Source organism: Cololabis saira, chromosome 22 (genome assembly GCF_033807715.1).
Source record: "Cololabis saira isolate AMF1-May2022 chromosome 22, fColSai1.1, whole genome shotgun sequence".
NCBI classification, from domain to species: Eukaryota; Metazoa; Chordata; class Actinopteri; order Beloniformes; family Belonidae; genus Cololabis; species Cololabis saira.
Window position 1 is genome coordinate 23,525,431 of NC_084608.1, and position 14,718 is coordinate 23,540,148.

Below are 14,718 nucleotides of genomic sequence, written 5' to 3' on the forward strand. Positions count from 1 at the left end.
TACACGTCAGTGATGGTAAGAACAACAGTACCAGTAGGTAATGGACAATACAAACTTACTAAATGAGGAACAACAATTACACAAACATTTCAAGACCGAAGTTGATTAAACAAAGTGTTACCACCCGCTCTGTGAAGTGTGAAGAAAAAAAGAACAAAAAACAAACATATAACATATATGTATATATTATATGTTTGTTTTTTGTTCTTTTTTACTTTTTTACTTTATACTGTAGGCTACATACATCTGCAACACACTTGTACACAGACACACACACACACACACACACACACACACACACACACACACACACACACTTTTCCCCTTTTTTCAATTACAGCCATAACTCCCAAATATAAATACACATAATGATTTTTTGAACATAATAAAGGAAGTACATTGCTTAAGTTTGAGATCAACACTATTCCACAGCTGGATCCCTTTAAAATAAATACATCTTCTTTTAACTTCTTTTATCGCTTTTGGTAACAAAAATCTGCATCCATCTCTTAACTCATATTTATTCTCAGACGCTATGAAAAACTTCTGCACACTGTCTGCTAGTGTTTTATTTTTTGCTTTAAACATGATTTGCATTGTTCTATAATAAACCAAGTTTCTAAACTTCAGAATATGAGAATTTAAAAATAATGGATTAGTATGATCATAATATCCCGCTTTATTTATGATTATTTATTTATTCATTTTTTGTACTCTCGATTTATGTATTATTTAGTTATTTATTTTATTTTTTCTTAAACCATTTTTATAATGACTTACTTTTATTTAATATATATAACTACCCCTGATGTAATTGATATACTTGTATGTACTGTCGACAATGTGCTGTTTGTTACTGTATACCTGTTGTTTTGTATATTTAAATTATAAAAAATAAAAATAAAAAAAAGGGTCGGAGCTGTTTATGCTCTGGTGTCGTGACAGAAACGGGAACCCGCTGCAGTCACAGCCGCGGGAGCGCGCACCTGTCGCACAGTGATATAAGTGATATCAAAACTATTGATATGTTGAATTAACGTCAAAACAAGAAGATATGACGTTAAATGTTATATGACCTTAAAGATTACAATAATTTATAAAGAACCGTTCAAATGTTCATTTTACTCACTTTAAACTTTTATTTTGTACGCTTTGGCCTGAAAAACCATCTTGCAATGCACACCCCTTCTTTCCCAAAGCTGTGAACTTTCTGAACTTTCTGAGCTCTTAAGCTACAAATATTTTTTATTCTTCATCCATTATGTGCAATATTCTTCACACATTTATGTTAAATATTCTTTCATCCATTCATGTGCAATATTCTCTCATTCACTAATTTTCATAGTGTATATATATTTATGTTTCCTGTTTCTTATTTAGTTTTTTACATAGTAAAACATTTATGGAGCTGCTGCCTAATCTCATTGTATCATTATAATAATAATAAAGGCTTTCTCTTCTCTTCTATTCTATTCTATTCTATTCTATTCTATTCTATTCTATTCTATTCTATTCTATTCTATTCTATTCCTTTCTTCTTGTTGATGAAGTTTATTTGTTTATTTAAAAGGATCCCCATTAGCTATAACGAAAGCTAGTCTTCCTGGAGTCCAGACAATAAAATACAAAATCAAACATACCATCACAATTCATAAAGTAGATAAAAAATAAATTACAAATTACATATGCGTTTAACCAGTCACACGTATATATATATATATATTAATAACAATAACAATAATAATAACAATAACAATAACAATAGCAATAATAATAATAATAATAATAATAATAATAATAATAATAATAATAATACCGGTAATAAATACAAAAAAATTGTAGAAAGACAAATTAACAGCCTGCCCGGAGAGACAGAGCCGCCCCGGCCGCCGACGCGGGCAGGTGCACCCGCCCCCACGAAAGTGGCCCTCCAAGACCAGAGGGGCGCCCCGCCGCGGAGGCAGCAGGGGGGGGACCGGAGACGGGCCCGGAGAGAGGGAACCCCCCAACAGGCCGACACCCGCGCAGGCCCGACAACGGAGGGCCCCAGACCCAGGCATCCCATTCATTCATCCATTCACCTATCCGATACCTATACTAATAATAAGATATACTATACATAATAATAATACTACTAATAATACTACTACTACTACTACTACTACTAATAATAATAATAATTATTATTATTATTATAATAATTATAATAATAATAACCATCTTTGTATAATATAATATTGATAAATGATTAAGTTTTGTTGTCCTGCCAATGGACAAAATCCTTTCAAATACAAATATGTGAGCAACTGGACACGCAACTTTTTTATGCAGCACATTCAAACCAAAGGGCTTCACAGGACAAAAGACAGTTCATAAGAGATACATTATGCATAGTAAAATAACATTTATTGGATTAGAATAAATCTAATTTCACTTTATAAACTAAAATATTTAGATGATAAAACTTCTGAAAACTATTAGGATATGATTGTGCAACCTGAGACAAATGAAAAAACAGTTGAGTCTCCAGTTATTATTTAAAAATGATTAAAGTGGCCACAAATCTCACAAGTGGTGAAGGGCTGTGGCATAGTTTAGGTGCAGCAACCTTAAAAGCTTGATTGCCCCTCATCTTAAATCTTGTTCTTTAAAAATCATGCAATCATGTGCCATACAGTGTGCCCATTACAGTAAATATGCCCACATATTTAGACAAGACGGTGCACTTTGGAGTCATATTTGAAACTTTATTAGACCAAAACTGATGTCTTCGAGGCCTAGTATCTATTTCATGGTGAAACTGTTTCCATAATGCTCGTGAACAGGCTTGTCTTCTTGTTTGGATGACAATCAATCCATCATGATATAAAAACTATTATCTACGACTATGCAAAATTACAATGCTAATCATGGAAGCCTTCTGAGGACTTCTTCTGATGTGCCATTCATGGAAATGTTGAAAAGAAAATATATCCTGCTCTAATAACAGGTAGAGCCAGATTCAGGAAAGACCTGGAGGGTAAAAGAAGTTAATCAAAATGATTCACACAGAAGTCGCAGTTAAGCAGCCATTGAGAGATGGCTTCTAGCTTCAGTGAAAGGATCATAGAGCTGTCAGTATTGTTGCATGTTGAGATATGCCATAATCCAAATATAGGAGAACCACAGGGCAGAGTCAACGACAACTTTGTTTGATCTAAAAAGCCCCCATGATCCATTGATAATAACTGAACATGATGGTTCCAAATAAAAAGATACATTGCAAAATGTCACAGAAGGTCAACTGTGTTTTGATTTGCACACACGAAATGTTTGAATACCTTAATTGGAACCTGAGGTTTTATATTCATAAAGACTAAACTTTTAACTGTGATGTTGGTTATTTAACCCTTTGATGCCTGACATGTCAAATAATAAACAGAAAATCCAAATGTTGTGTTCATTATGTATTGACATTAAAAACCACTTTTGAGAGTAACAATTACTATATAATATATTATTTTAGTTTATATGGTCCATCCAGTTCCAGTTTGGTCTGCATTGCAGATGTTTGTAACTCTTCCGGACCACTTTTTACCCATATTCCTCTACTGTATCTGTTGTGTGCTTTTTATATATCGTGTTTGATTGTTTCACTGATTGTATGTGCTTGACTCTTTGTGCTGCCTCTTGCCTAGGTCGCCAGTGTAAATGAGAAACTGTTCTCAACTGATTTAACTGGTTAAATAAAGGTTAAATACATAAAATAAATAAAATATAGTAAGTTGAAGTTCATTCCAAGTGGAAGCTGGACTCTGTCAAGGTTGCCCTTTATCCCTGATTCAGCTCATACATTTCAAGGACCACATTTCTAGGTTCAGGCAAGTGGCAGAGAAGTTTGGGTTACGTGGTTTCAGGACTCTATCTGTGCTTTTTGAAGATGATGTGGTCCAGCTGGAGACATTGGTCAGGGATCACCAGCTCTCAATCGAGCGGCCCCCAGTCATCCGTGAAGCAGCAGCAATGATAATCATTCCTCTCTGGGTCAGGAGAGAGGTACTGCGTCAGGTTGAGGAGTTCAAGTATCTCAGGGTCTTGATCCCAAGAGAGGGAAGGAACAGGAGTTTAAAAGGTGGGTCAGTGCAGCCTCTGCAGTGCGAACTCTGTCCTCTGTACTCAGACTAAAGGCAAAGACTCAGTTTATTGGTTGAGCTCTGTTCCTACCTCACCTATGGTCATGAACTGGGTAGTGACCAAAACAACCACATTGTGAATACAAGCAGCTGAACTGAATTTCCTCCTCATGGTTGCTGGACACTTTTTATAAAGAGAGGGTGAGAAATTTACCTTCTGAGAATGACTTCTAGTAGAATCACATAGCCAATAGAGCAGGGGTAGGCAACCCTGGTCCTCGAGTGCCACTGTCCTGCATGTTTTAGATATTCCTTCGCATCAACACACCGGATTCTAATTAATGATCGTCCTCAGTATGTCATCACGGTCTGCACAGATCTGTTACCCACATTCATAGCGTGTGAGTTAAAGCAGGGAAACATCTAAAACATGCGAGACAGGGGCACTTGAGCACAAGGATTCCCTCCCCCTGCAGCAGAGGTAGTTCAGGCATCTCATTACTGTGACTCCTGGATGCCTGCTTGGGAAGGTGTTTTAGGCGTTGCCAACTGGGAGAAGGCCCAGAGGGTGGCCCACAACACACTGGAGAGATCATATTTCTCACCTGGTCTATATGGGCCTTTGTGTCTTCCTAAAATAGCTAAAGGAGGTTGCTGGCTTAAGGGAGGTCTGGGCCTGATTCCCCAGTGACCCAAACCCCAATAAATGGGAGTTAATGAATGAATGGATAGATGGAACCGATTCAGGCTCCCAACATTTGATTTGTTTGCAATGGGCAACTATACCATTGCTTATAGAGTCATCACATTCTGGTCCTGCAGCATTTCTGACTGCACACCCTCGGCCTCCCCCTATAACTTATGCCTGGATAAGACTTCCTTACAAACCGACTGTCAAGGCTGTGAGGATAGGACCCAGATGCAGGATACAGGAGTTCCAGAAATAGTGATTTATTTAAAATCAAACAAAACAAAAGCGCTGCTTTGCATGCAACAAACCAAAACACAAACATGACAAAATCCAAAAACCAGACCTGAAACATGAAGATAAAAAACAGTATGGACCAGCAGGGAGCAAGGGAAAGACAAGACAAGATATACACGGAAGAGTTGGTGAGATACAGGAGCAGACAATCAGGGCAGATGGGAACAAGGGAAGTCAAGACGTAACTGAAACATAAAGACACGGGTTTCAAAATAAAACAGGAACTAAATAACAAAACTGTGACACCGACCCCAGACTGTGAGACTCGGCCCTCCTGTGCTGTCTCTACACCCATGACTGCAGCCTGGCAAATGACAGCAACCTCGTTGTGAAGTATCACCAAAAAGGCCCAGCAAAGATTACACTTCCTGAAGGTCCTCAGGAAGTGCAACCTGGACCAGCCTGCTGTTAATATTCCACCACGTGTCCATTGAGAGCCTGCTGACGTACTAAACCACAGTATGTTATGGTAGCTGCACCACAACAGACGGAGAGAGACTCCAAAGGGTGGTGAAGACGGCACAGAACATCATTGGCTGCCCTCTTCCCTCCCTGAAGGACATCTATACCTCCCGCTGCCTCAGCAGAGCCAAGAATATCACCAAGGACAGCTCCCACCCTGGCTTTGACCTATTTCCCGTTTGACCCGTTTCCCTCAGTGAGACGCTTCAGATGCGAAATCTGACGCTCTGGATTCAGAAACAGTTTCTTCCCAAAAGCCCGAAATGCTGTAATTACAGTCCGACCTCAACCCCCCTCCAACTGGACTTTGTTCAATAACAATACCTCCTGCTATTCGGTCATCTACATAACCTTATCTTATATTTTGCACATTTAGTATTTATTATTTATACTGTTGATATATAATGCTCCAGTTTCATCATACATATGTTTAGCTCACTGTACATGTGTAAATGACAATAAAAGGCATTCTATTCTATTCTATTCTACTCTATTTCCTTTATGAGGTTTGCTCCTTTTAACTGTGTTACTGATCATTTGGACATGACTATTTAAACAGCAAATATTAACGATCTAAACAGAAACTCATTTGAGTTGCCAGTGTGACATTTGTGAAAGGATAACTTGTCACTTTCAGCGGTTCTTTTAATTGCATTGTGGATTTATATCGAAATCCTGTTGACCTTCACTGAACCCACACTAAGCTTAATAGCACCATGGTCGTCCCATGGTATTTGAAGGTAACTCAGTTGAAAGAAAGGCTCTTTGGTTGCAGGAGTCTGTTTGCACACGTCTGGCAGGAGCGCTGCTTCGGGTCCTGGATACACTGAAGCATCATCAGGGTCCTGTGGATAAATAATACTGGTTATCTAAGTTGTACCCTTCTGACAGTTTGTTTTGAAGCAACCAGTAAAATCAATACAACAAATAATATAAATAATAATAATGATAAAAATAATAATAAATTAATTATAATATTGATAAATATTATAGGTGATAATGTAGATTTTTTTTTTCTTTTGCCACATTATGATAATTTAGTCCTAAATTCCAGGATTTGCCAGACAGTTTGCTGATATGAAGATTATGCAGTCCAAGACCACCAGTTTGGAGTGATGATCAGTGATTTGATGACATTCTTCACGCAAAATTTCACAGCGTAAGTAAGCCTTTAAATGTCACTTACTCGTCGTGGTCTGAGCAGGTCCAGCGGAAACCCCTGGACTGGAGGATCTGGATCAGGTCTGCAATAGATCCTTGATGACACGATTCTCTGCAAAAGAGAAAAATAGTCAAATGTGAACATGTTTTTCTCTGTTTTCCTGCGTTTTCTCTACTCAAATGATGTTTTTTAACATCAGTGGGAGATGATAACATTTGAGGCCCATCATTTCAAGAAAAGGCAAAAACAAATGTTGGACATTTGTGGGTTTTTAGCTTTGTAATGTATGACATCTCTCTATCATCAATTGAGTGGTACAACTTCTTATAAAACCTAAAACTATGCAATGCTCCAAACATTGAAAAGAAGAATATGTTGTCTTTATCCTCACATGCGTGGTCCCTCCAGATTGGTCACCACCTTAATGTTGACATGATCCACTCGCTGGGGATTCAGACCGTCCAGTTCAACACTTCCAAACATGCTGTGTGTTAGCAAAAAACAAAGAAAGGATTGTAATTAATATTTAACAAATTCCAGTATTACATTTGCCTCCTTCACTGATTCTTACCTATTTCTGTTGAAGGCGTTAATAATCGACCCGTTCAGTAACACAGTGATATTGCCACATGCCATCTCTGCAAACTGACAAATGGATGAAACAAAAATCCAATAAAAGTCAATCAAATTAGACAAACTGTGTTTTATAACACAGAGAAATTATGGAGAAAAGCGAGTGCAGAGTGTTACGATGCAGCTATTCTGAATTTGAGACATTAAACTCACATTTTGCGAAGCCTTCCTCCACAAGGAATAAACCGGATGATTCCTGCACGCTGACCACAACGGACATACTGTAAAATCAAAACCTGCATCAAGTGAATATATGTTAGGAATCAACTGAATAATCACAATGAAAAGTGAGTAAAACAACTACAGCTGACTGTTCAAATACAAAGGCAGCAGTTTATTAAAGCTGGAAGTTTATTTTTTGATTTTAAATTGTGAGGTTCAGTTCCATCCATCCCATATCATTTCTGTTCAGGGTCACAGGGGTCTGCTGGAGCCTATCCCAGCTCTCTTTCGGGTTAAAGGCAGAGGTGCATTTGCCAGTCCTTCGCAGAGCCACATGTAAAAAAATAACTACACTCATTCCTGTGGGGAATTTGGAATCAATTAATAACATAACATGGATGTTTTTTTGGCGTGTAAGAGGAAGCCGGAGTGCCCATGCAAGTGTGGAAAGAAAATATAAAAACCACCCAGAAAGAGTCCTGCTGAGATTTGACCCAGGAAGGTTCTTGCTGTGAGGCAGCTGGTAGCTACCAAGCCATGTGCTGCCCAGTTTCAATTTGGGATTACCGTATTAGTTTGCTTTTTTTAAGGAAACGTCATCTAGTTCCCTACTTTTGGCCAAAACCACCATCCGGGGTACCTAATAAGTCGCTATATAGTTGAGTTCAATGAAGGGGGAATTGGATTCCACTCATCGTCAGAACAAACTGTCGGACACTATTAGTGTAACTTTGCACTTCATTTCTGTGAACTGTTTGCACAAATGAAATGTAATTAATCACTACCCGCTATTATAGTTACCATTGGTTGTAGACTATTATTAATGACACAAATCGTGCTAGTTTACGATTGAGGCTAACTGTTGACAGCAATAAAGAAAACAACAAACAATAAAGAACTGACATTTTTGATTGTTTATCTAATTAGTTTTTACATTTTTAATTACATTTTTAATAATTAGAAAATTTTAAAAAATCATAATTTTTATAACTTGGGCAAATAAACTGAAATTGCTACGAAATTTCATGAAAAAATGCTAACATTAATTTTACAATTTGACTGAGTTAAGCATTGATAATACAATCTTTCCAAGAAAATAATAATGATAAAGTTGAGAGGTGGATAATCTGACACTAAACAACATTAAATTATAATTTCACACGTGTATATATATATATATATATATATATATATATATATTTAATTTATTTTATTTTTTAAATTAAGGCATTGTTTGTTTGTTTTTGTTTTTTTGTTAAGTAACCAAAGAAAACGCTACCAGAGTCCTCGTCTTGGCCACACCAGACAAGGTCATTGAACATGTAGCCGACCAGCGTGTCCTCCAACGTCCAGAAGTGACGAAAAATAGCTGCATAACTGTGCATCAGAGTCCTGGTTTTACTCCAGAAAAGGAACTAAATGAAAAAAAAAAATTAAGGTGATCAGAGAGAATATGAACAATTATGGATTTCATTTTGGCACCATCATCGCCACTGTGCTCACCCTGTCACAAGGCCAGCTTTCAGGCATTGCATTAAACAGCTGATAGTAATGGTCCACCGTCACATTACAAGAGGACCGATGAATAACCGCCTCCTCGAACTCTCTCCAGATTTCTTCACAATCATACCTGTGAAGTAAAAAGACAGAAATGGTAACGGTAGTCATGTCACCAGCAAAAAATTTAGCAAAAATTCTGAAATTCTGAAACTCTCTGTATCTCATCCTTAGAAAATATCTTATCCAGGGATATCTGAAGGAATCTTTCTGTGGACTATCATATTTTTGAGAGATTTGGTAGCAAAGTGTCATCTTTATTTTTAAACCTTTATCAATATTCAACTGAGAAACAGTTAATCACTTAGACTACAACAACATAGAAGAAACATGTTTTAACAGGGTATTCTTTGTTTTCTTTACATATAAACAAGCACAGCTGGTCTTTAATCAATCAAAGTTACATCATTTATACTTTTCTTTGACGTATGGTACAATATCTTATCTCTTCGGTTCATTGGTTCATTCAAGATTTACCATTTCTCTACTTATTTTATTCTTTCATACAGAAGCTAAGCACACAAAAATAGCTTATTCGCCCTTATTCACCAAACATTACATCAAAACTGCCTTTCATGTGGATTTCAATGAAGAGCCAGGATGGTTTTGCTTTGGGGCCTAACTGACGTGTGAGTCTTGAATTAACACATCAAACATGCTAAATGTCAAGTTTTGTTCTGCGATGGCAGTAAATAGATGCATATTCTATACATTACCTTAAGCTGGGGTTTACTATTGTGGTGTAAGCGTAACATCTTCCCACCACAATGTGTTTAATGTATGGAGTGGTGCCGAGCTGCGGTAGCACTTGAGCGTGGCAGAGCTGAAGCACAAAAAACCCTTTGAATCAACAACAAAGATCAAAGAAAGAAGACATTATGCCTCACATTTAGAAGTGGCTCATCAAATAAAGGAAAACAAGACAAAAAGAACTACGGGAATATCAGGAAGACTTACGTACATATTGTGAAGCTGATCAGCACAACGGGGGCAGGGGTAGCACCGATCATGATGGCGAGACCTTGGACCAGCCTGCAGATCCTCAGTCAAGATCGTGTCTGTAAAGGTTTCAGTCGGCTTTCTGATGATGAGCAAAAATAAAATTAATAAAACTGCTTTTGTGTATGTTGTTGTGCTTGTTTGACGAGACTGATAAGCTGTGAACCACAAACAACACGTGACGTATTTTATGTCACCAACCTAAAAATTCACTCCTTTAACTCTTGATAAGAACTTCTACCATTTAATCTGTATACCAGCAGCTACTTTCTCTTTGCATGGTGACTGCCATGACCAGACTCTCACCATTTTATCAGACTAAGCAATATATTTAGACTCCTAAATCTCTGAGCATCTATTTTCCCATAATGCATTGCTGTCAGACACGGATAATGGTTTGAACTCCAAGGGATGGACGGAACAGTGTCCACGACCAGAAACAGGATTGCTCTCTTAGGGTGCAGCAGTGTTTGACAGCGGTTGTTCCTCCATAAGCAACCAATTATATTTCTTCCTCCTCAGTACACAAATAAAATGTGATTTAAGTTTTTATGTAATAACTAGGCACAACTCCTTCATCACAGTTGGCATTTAAACATGTCCATTACTGTTTGTGTCACTCTGTTGGTGGACTTCCATGGCACCTTTTCACGAAACAGAAGGAACAATTTTGAAATTGCGATAAAGGTACCGCTGCAGGGGGTTTCCATTGAACATGTTTGTCTTTTTATGAGCCTAACTCTCCTACTTCTCTAGTTGTAACTCTTTGTATCTCATCCTGCAAGACTTCTCTTCAAATCAGAGGAAAAGAAAATACTAATTTTAAAGAAGATGGGAAGAAACTTCTTGAGTTTTGGACAAATTATATAATAATTATTATATAAGGTTAAAAACAGCTGGTAACTAGATTTTTAAGGCTTGGGACTGACCGACTACGTCACATCCAGTGGTGAGGGAGACGACCAAATGCAAAAAAAGTGTAATTATTACAGTTTTGCACTAAACCGGATTATCAAAACTTTTGAAAAACCCCTTCATGAAAGGGTGAAATATTTCCATTACAGGTTTTTCTTTGCAATATTTAGGTTTTGCACATTTGTACTGGTGATGGAAATGCGACTTGTAATCACACACCCAAAAGGAGCAGATAACTGTATGCTTGCGTGCTCCCCTTTGTTACCCTCCTTTACAGTAAGTCATGACATAACAGCAAACTATCTTCCTACCCTGCTTGAAAACACCAAAGACCACAATATAATCACATAGTGATTACAGCTACCTGTTTGACTGAAATCCAGGTGTCACTCATAAAAAGCTCCCACCTTAGCATCCAGTTGAGGTTTCATTTCCTTTTAAGTGATGAGATACGTATGGATTCACTTCCTGCATACTGGTCGTGGATGTGAAATGTAGCTATGGAGACAGTCAAGAATTATGTTTATTTCTGTTTGCAAAACTGTTTTAATCGCTTTTGAATCCAGTCCTTAGTGGTCCGTTGAGGAACTGCAGTTCAAACCTGGAACCAACCTGAAGAATGGTTCTCTATTTCTGCTGTAAATTTTGATATTTTAACATAATGCCAGTAGACACTGACTCACTTTTGTAACTGGCACTCAGTCGTCCTGACAGGAAAGGCACTTCCGCACGAGCCCCACAAAGGAAAACCACAGATTGCTACTTGGTGAATTTCAATTTGTTGTGTATTTTATTTCCCTGCAGTTCTTTAGGAAAGAGTTCAGTTGTGTTAACGCCAAGGGTAAAGGACCTTGCAGCAAAGAGAGCGCCTGTCCTGTGCAGCAGACGTAATCACCGGGAGTTAATCCTTACATATCATGAAGCTGGTCAGCACAAGGGATGCAAATGTTTCAAAACGCATGATGGCGAGACCTGGACCACTTTTAACCTATATTTCTGTTGAGAAGCATGAAAGGAAAAGTAACAACTGTGGACTGCACCAGGGGGACATTCTTGAGTGACTACAAGATTAATACGACTGGCTCCATTTTAATAGCCTTACTGTATATGCACAAATACTTTCCCACATATCTTGCGTGTGTTGTCTTGCGACATGTCACCACAAGCATCTCATCAGACACTGAGACGACTTCTACTTGAATGTTTTACAAGTTAACTTTCGAAGCACATACATGTAAACGCTTGTTTATACATCTCTTAAAACATCGACTACTTCAAATTACTGTGAAGATGCCATGCAATAAATAAAAACAAAAAAAACAAAAAACAAAAGATACAAAGTGAATAAAGTCATAAAACAAAATGTAAATGCTCACCAGAATATGAAAGGTCATCTGCTGTTGGATGTGGACAGATTGCTGTGTTAACATATTTTGAGGTTTTATGTCATGAGTAACCTTCCTCGAAGCACAAAATTGACAAACACATATCCTTCTCAACATTTGGACATTTGTAAAGGACACTTTTCTTTTCCCAGCATCCCCTTGCACTGATAAGATCCACATGACTCCCATTATAGTATTATGACGGGGAGGAATCTCCCCAAACAAAGTGTGCGTGTGTGTTATTTCTGAAGCTGTTGCATTAACTACATGACAAAATATAAGTCCAGTTTACTGCTGAAACTTTGGCCTTACTGTACATCCATCCATTTTATTTGATTATCATCATTTTTTATTAATCTCTCTGTTATATGAGAGGCACATACGAGCCTATCAGAGCTGGCCAAGATACTTCAGTTTAAACTCTATTGACTTTTATGCCTAAAAGCTCTGGTTTTACATATACAGTATATACGACTCTTCTGCATTAGATTTAGGGTGGCTGCTTAATTTGATCTGGGTGAAAACATTAAAAAAAAAAAATGCAAGCACATGCTTTTAAAATGCCTTTCCCTTTTTTCTTGTACTGGAGACAACCAGTTCTGTCGCAACAGAAACTGCAATACAAGTTGGAATCTTCTCACACGATAACGCAACAGCAGTTGCAGTAATTAGATAATGCAAACGCCGCAAATATTTGAGTACCAAGACCCACTTTAGACAGAATGTTAAGATGCTAATGGCTTAAGTCGAGGACAGTATGTGCTTGTTTCATGTCATACCTCTATTTCTGTTACAGGTGTGCTGCCTTTTGGCCTTTTGAAAAGAAAAAAAAGAGAAATGTTTAAAGCATCAACTGCTTCGCCCAGTATTAATTAATTGTCCTCTCCATGACTGTGGCGTCATTATGATTCATCTTTGAGCTGATAAGACATAACAAAGTTTCAAAATGTCCCAGGTTTCCACTTGTCCAAAGATTTGCACGATTTATAAAGTATTCTTCTTACCCTAACCAGCTTTTCTGTTTTTATTGCTTTTCAATAAAGGTTAGTCTGTTAACATGGAGAGATGCTGAACAGAGGAACTAGTCAATGGATTATGGTCACTATTGTTATTATCATTATTATTATTAGTAGTAGTAATAATAATAATAATAATAATAATAATAATAATAATAATCGGGGGATTTATCATGTACCTAAAATCATGTATTTAAAATATTGACCGAATGGACATGCTGTAGTTTATGATTTACAACACTGTGTGGTTGTGGGAATGCACCTTGTACTTGTACACTCTTCTATAATCTGAAAAAGAGAGATCATCTTATCATTTCTGACTGACTGTGAAGTTTCGTAATCCCTAAGCAGTTTTACAGCCTGTCAATATCAACGTCAACCTCTCGCTGATGACGACTGGGGGGGTTCAATATCTGCTCAGTTTTAGCTTCTTCTTATTTTTTTATTACCCCCTCTCTACATTAAAAGGTCCATGAATTGACTAAAAGCAAATACAGCCAAAAAGAAAGCACATCTTTTAAAGTTTTACAGATGAAGACAAAATGAAAAACCAATCTAATTATAATATTATTTAAATAAATATTATTTAAATTAAGAATGATTGAGATCTGTTAGGTCTTTACGGAAGTAAAATAGAAAAGTGTTGAGCACCACGTTGCTACATTAATGACTTCTCCATTAACATATCCAACCAGCATTCAAAAAACACAATTTTCCTAGTTCTGAATAAATATTAGTTTTTTTATAAGTGCAGTTGGTGAGGTGCATAAGGAGGGAACACAAGGAACTGAACCTCTATTGGATATTTGCAAGATGTTCCGCACTGATTAATAATAATAGTTACAGTCTTGTCAACACACAGTATTGTGAATTTAGCAGATGTTTATGCCCCCATGTGGTCATCAGCAGTATTGTTACGTAGAGTGGGTTCAAGTGTTGAACAGTTTTATCCTTTTTTTTATCTTATGTTTATTTAATTATTTATTCAGCTTTTAATTTATTTTACTTACAAATGCACTTTTTAACGTTTTTATGTAAAAACCTTTAAATTGTCTGGTACATAAAATGTGCTATACAAATAAAAAACAAATAAAAACTGCCTTGCAGTTGTAATGTTGGAGTTCCTTTGGCAGCTCGGGGCTGTATGGGTTACATGTGAAGTCTAAGTTCACAACAACACCACAAACCCACTCCAGGAATGGAAACCCTCACACAAGAGCAGGTTTGAGTGTGGCCTCAGTTCTCCTTCACCATTTAGAGCAGGCATGTCAAACTCATTTTCATTCACTCATTGAATTTTGAAGGCATTCATAATTTCATACATTTCAAA

At 37.2% G+C, this 14,718-nt stretch overlaps 1 protein-coding gene across 1 annotated transcript; it reads right to left on the reverse strand.

Annotated features, from left to right (window-relative positions):
• Positions 1 to 5,998: 5,998 nt before the first annotated feature.
• Positions 5,999 to 10,083, reverse strand: LOC133423381 (ADP-ribosyl cyclase/cyclic ADP-ribose hydrolase 1). The gene is made up of 9 exons (XM_061713565.1): positions 10,035 to 10,083; positions 9,790 to 9,913; positions 9,020 to 9,146; positions 8,781 to 8,931; positions 7,508 to 7,575; positions 7,293 to 7,366; positions 7,113 to 7,205; positions 6,746 to 6,832; positions 5,999 to 6,404 (listed from the first exon to the last, which is right to left on the reverse strand). Exons 1-9 carry the CDS (start codon positions 10,081 to 10,083, stop codon positions 6,305 to 6,307), a joined length of 873 nt encoding a protein of 290 aa, XP_061569549.1. The 3' UTR covers positions 5,999 to 6,304.
• Positions 10,084 to 14,718: the final 4,635 nt, after the last annotated feature.

What these genes read in the sequence shown, in the direction of transcription:
- LOC133423381 (XM_061713565.1), bottom strand. Translation starts at nt 10,083, where the DNA reads ATGATCGGTGCTACCCCTGCCCCCGTTGTGCTGATCAGCTTCACAATA. An exon ending in ATAGTAAACCCCAGCTTAAG is followed by an intron (nt 9,147 to 9,789) that starts GTAATGTATAGA and finishes TTTACTTCACAG; the next exon opens with GTATGATTGTGAAGAAATCT. An exon ending in AACGCCTTCAACAGAAATAG is followed by an intron (nt 7,206 to 7,292) that starts GTAAGAATCAGT and finishes GCTAACACACAG; the next exon opens with CATGTTTGGAAGTGTTGAAC.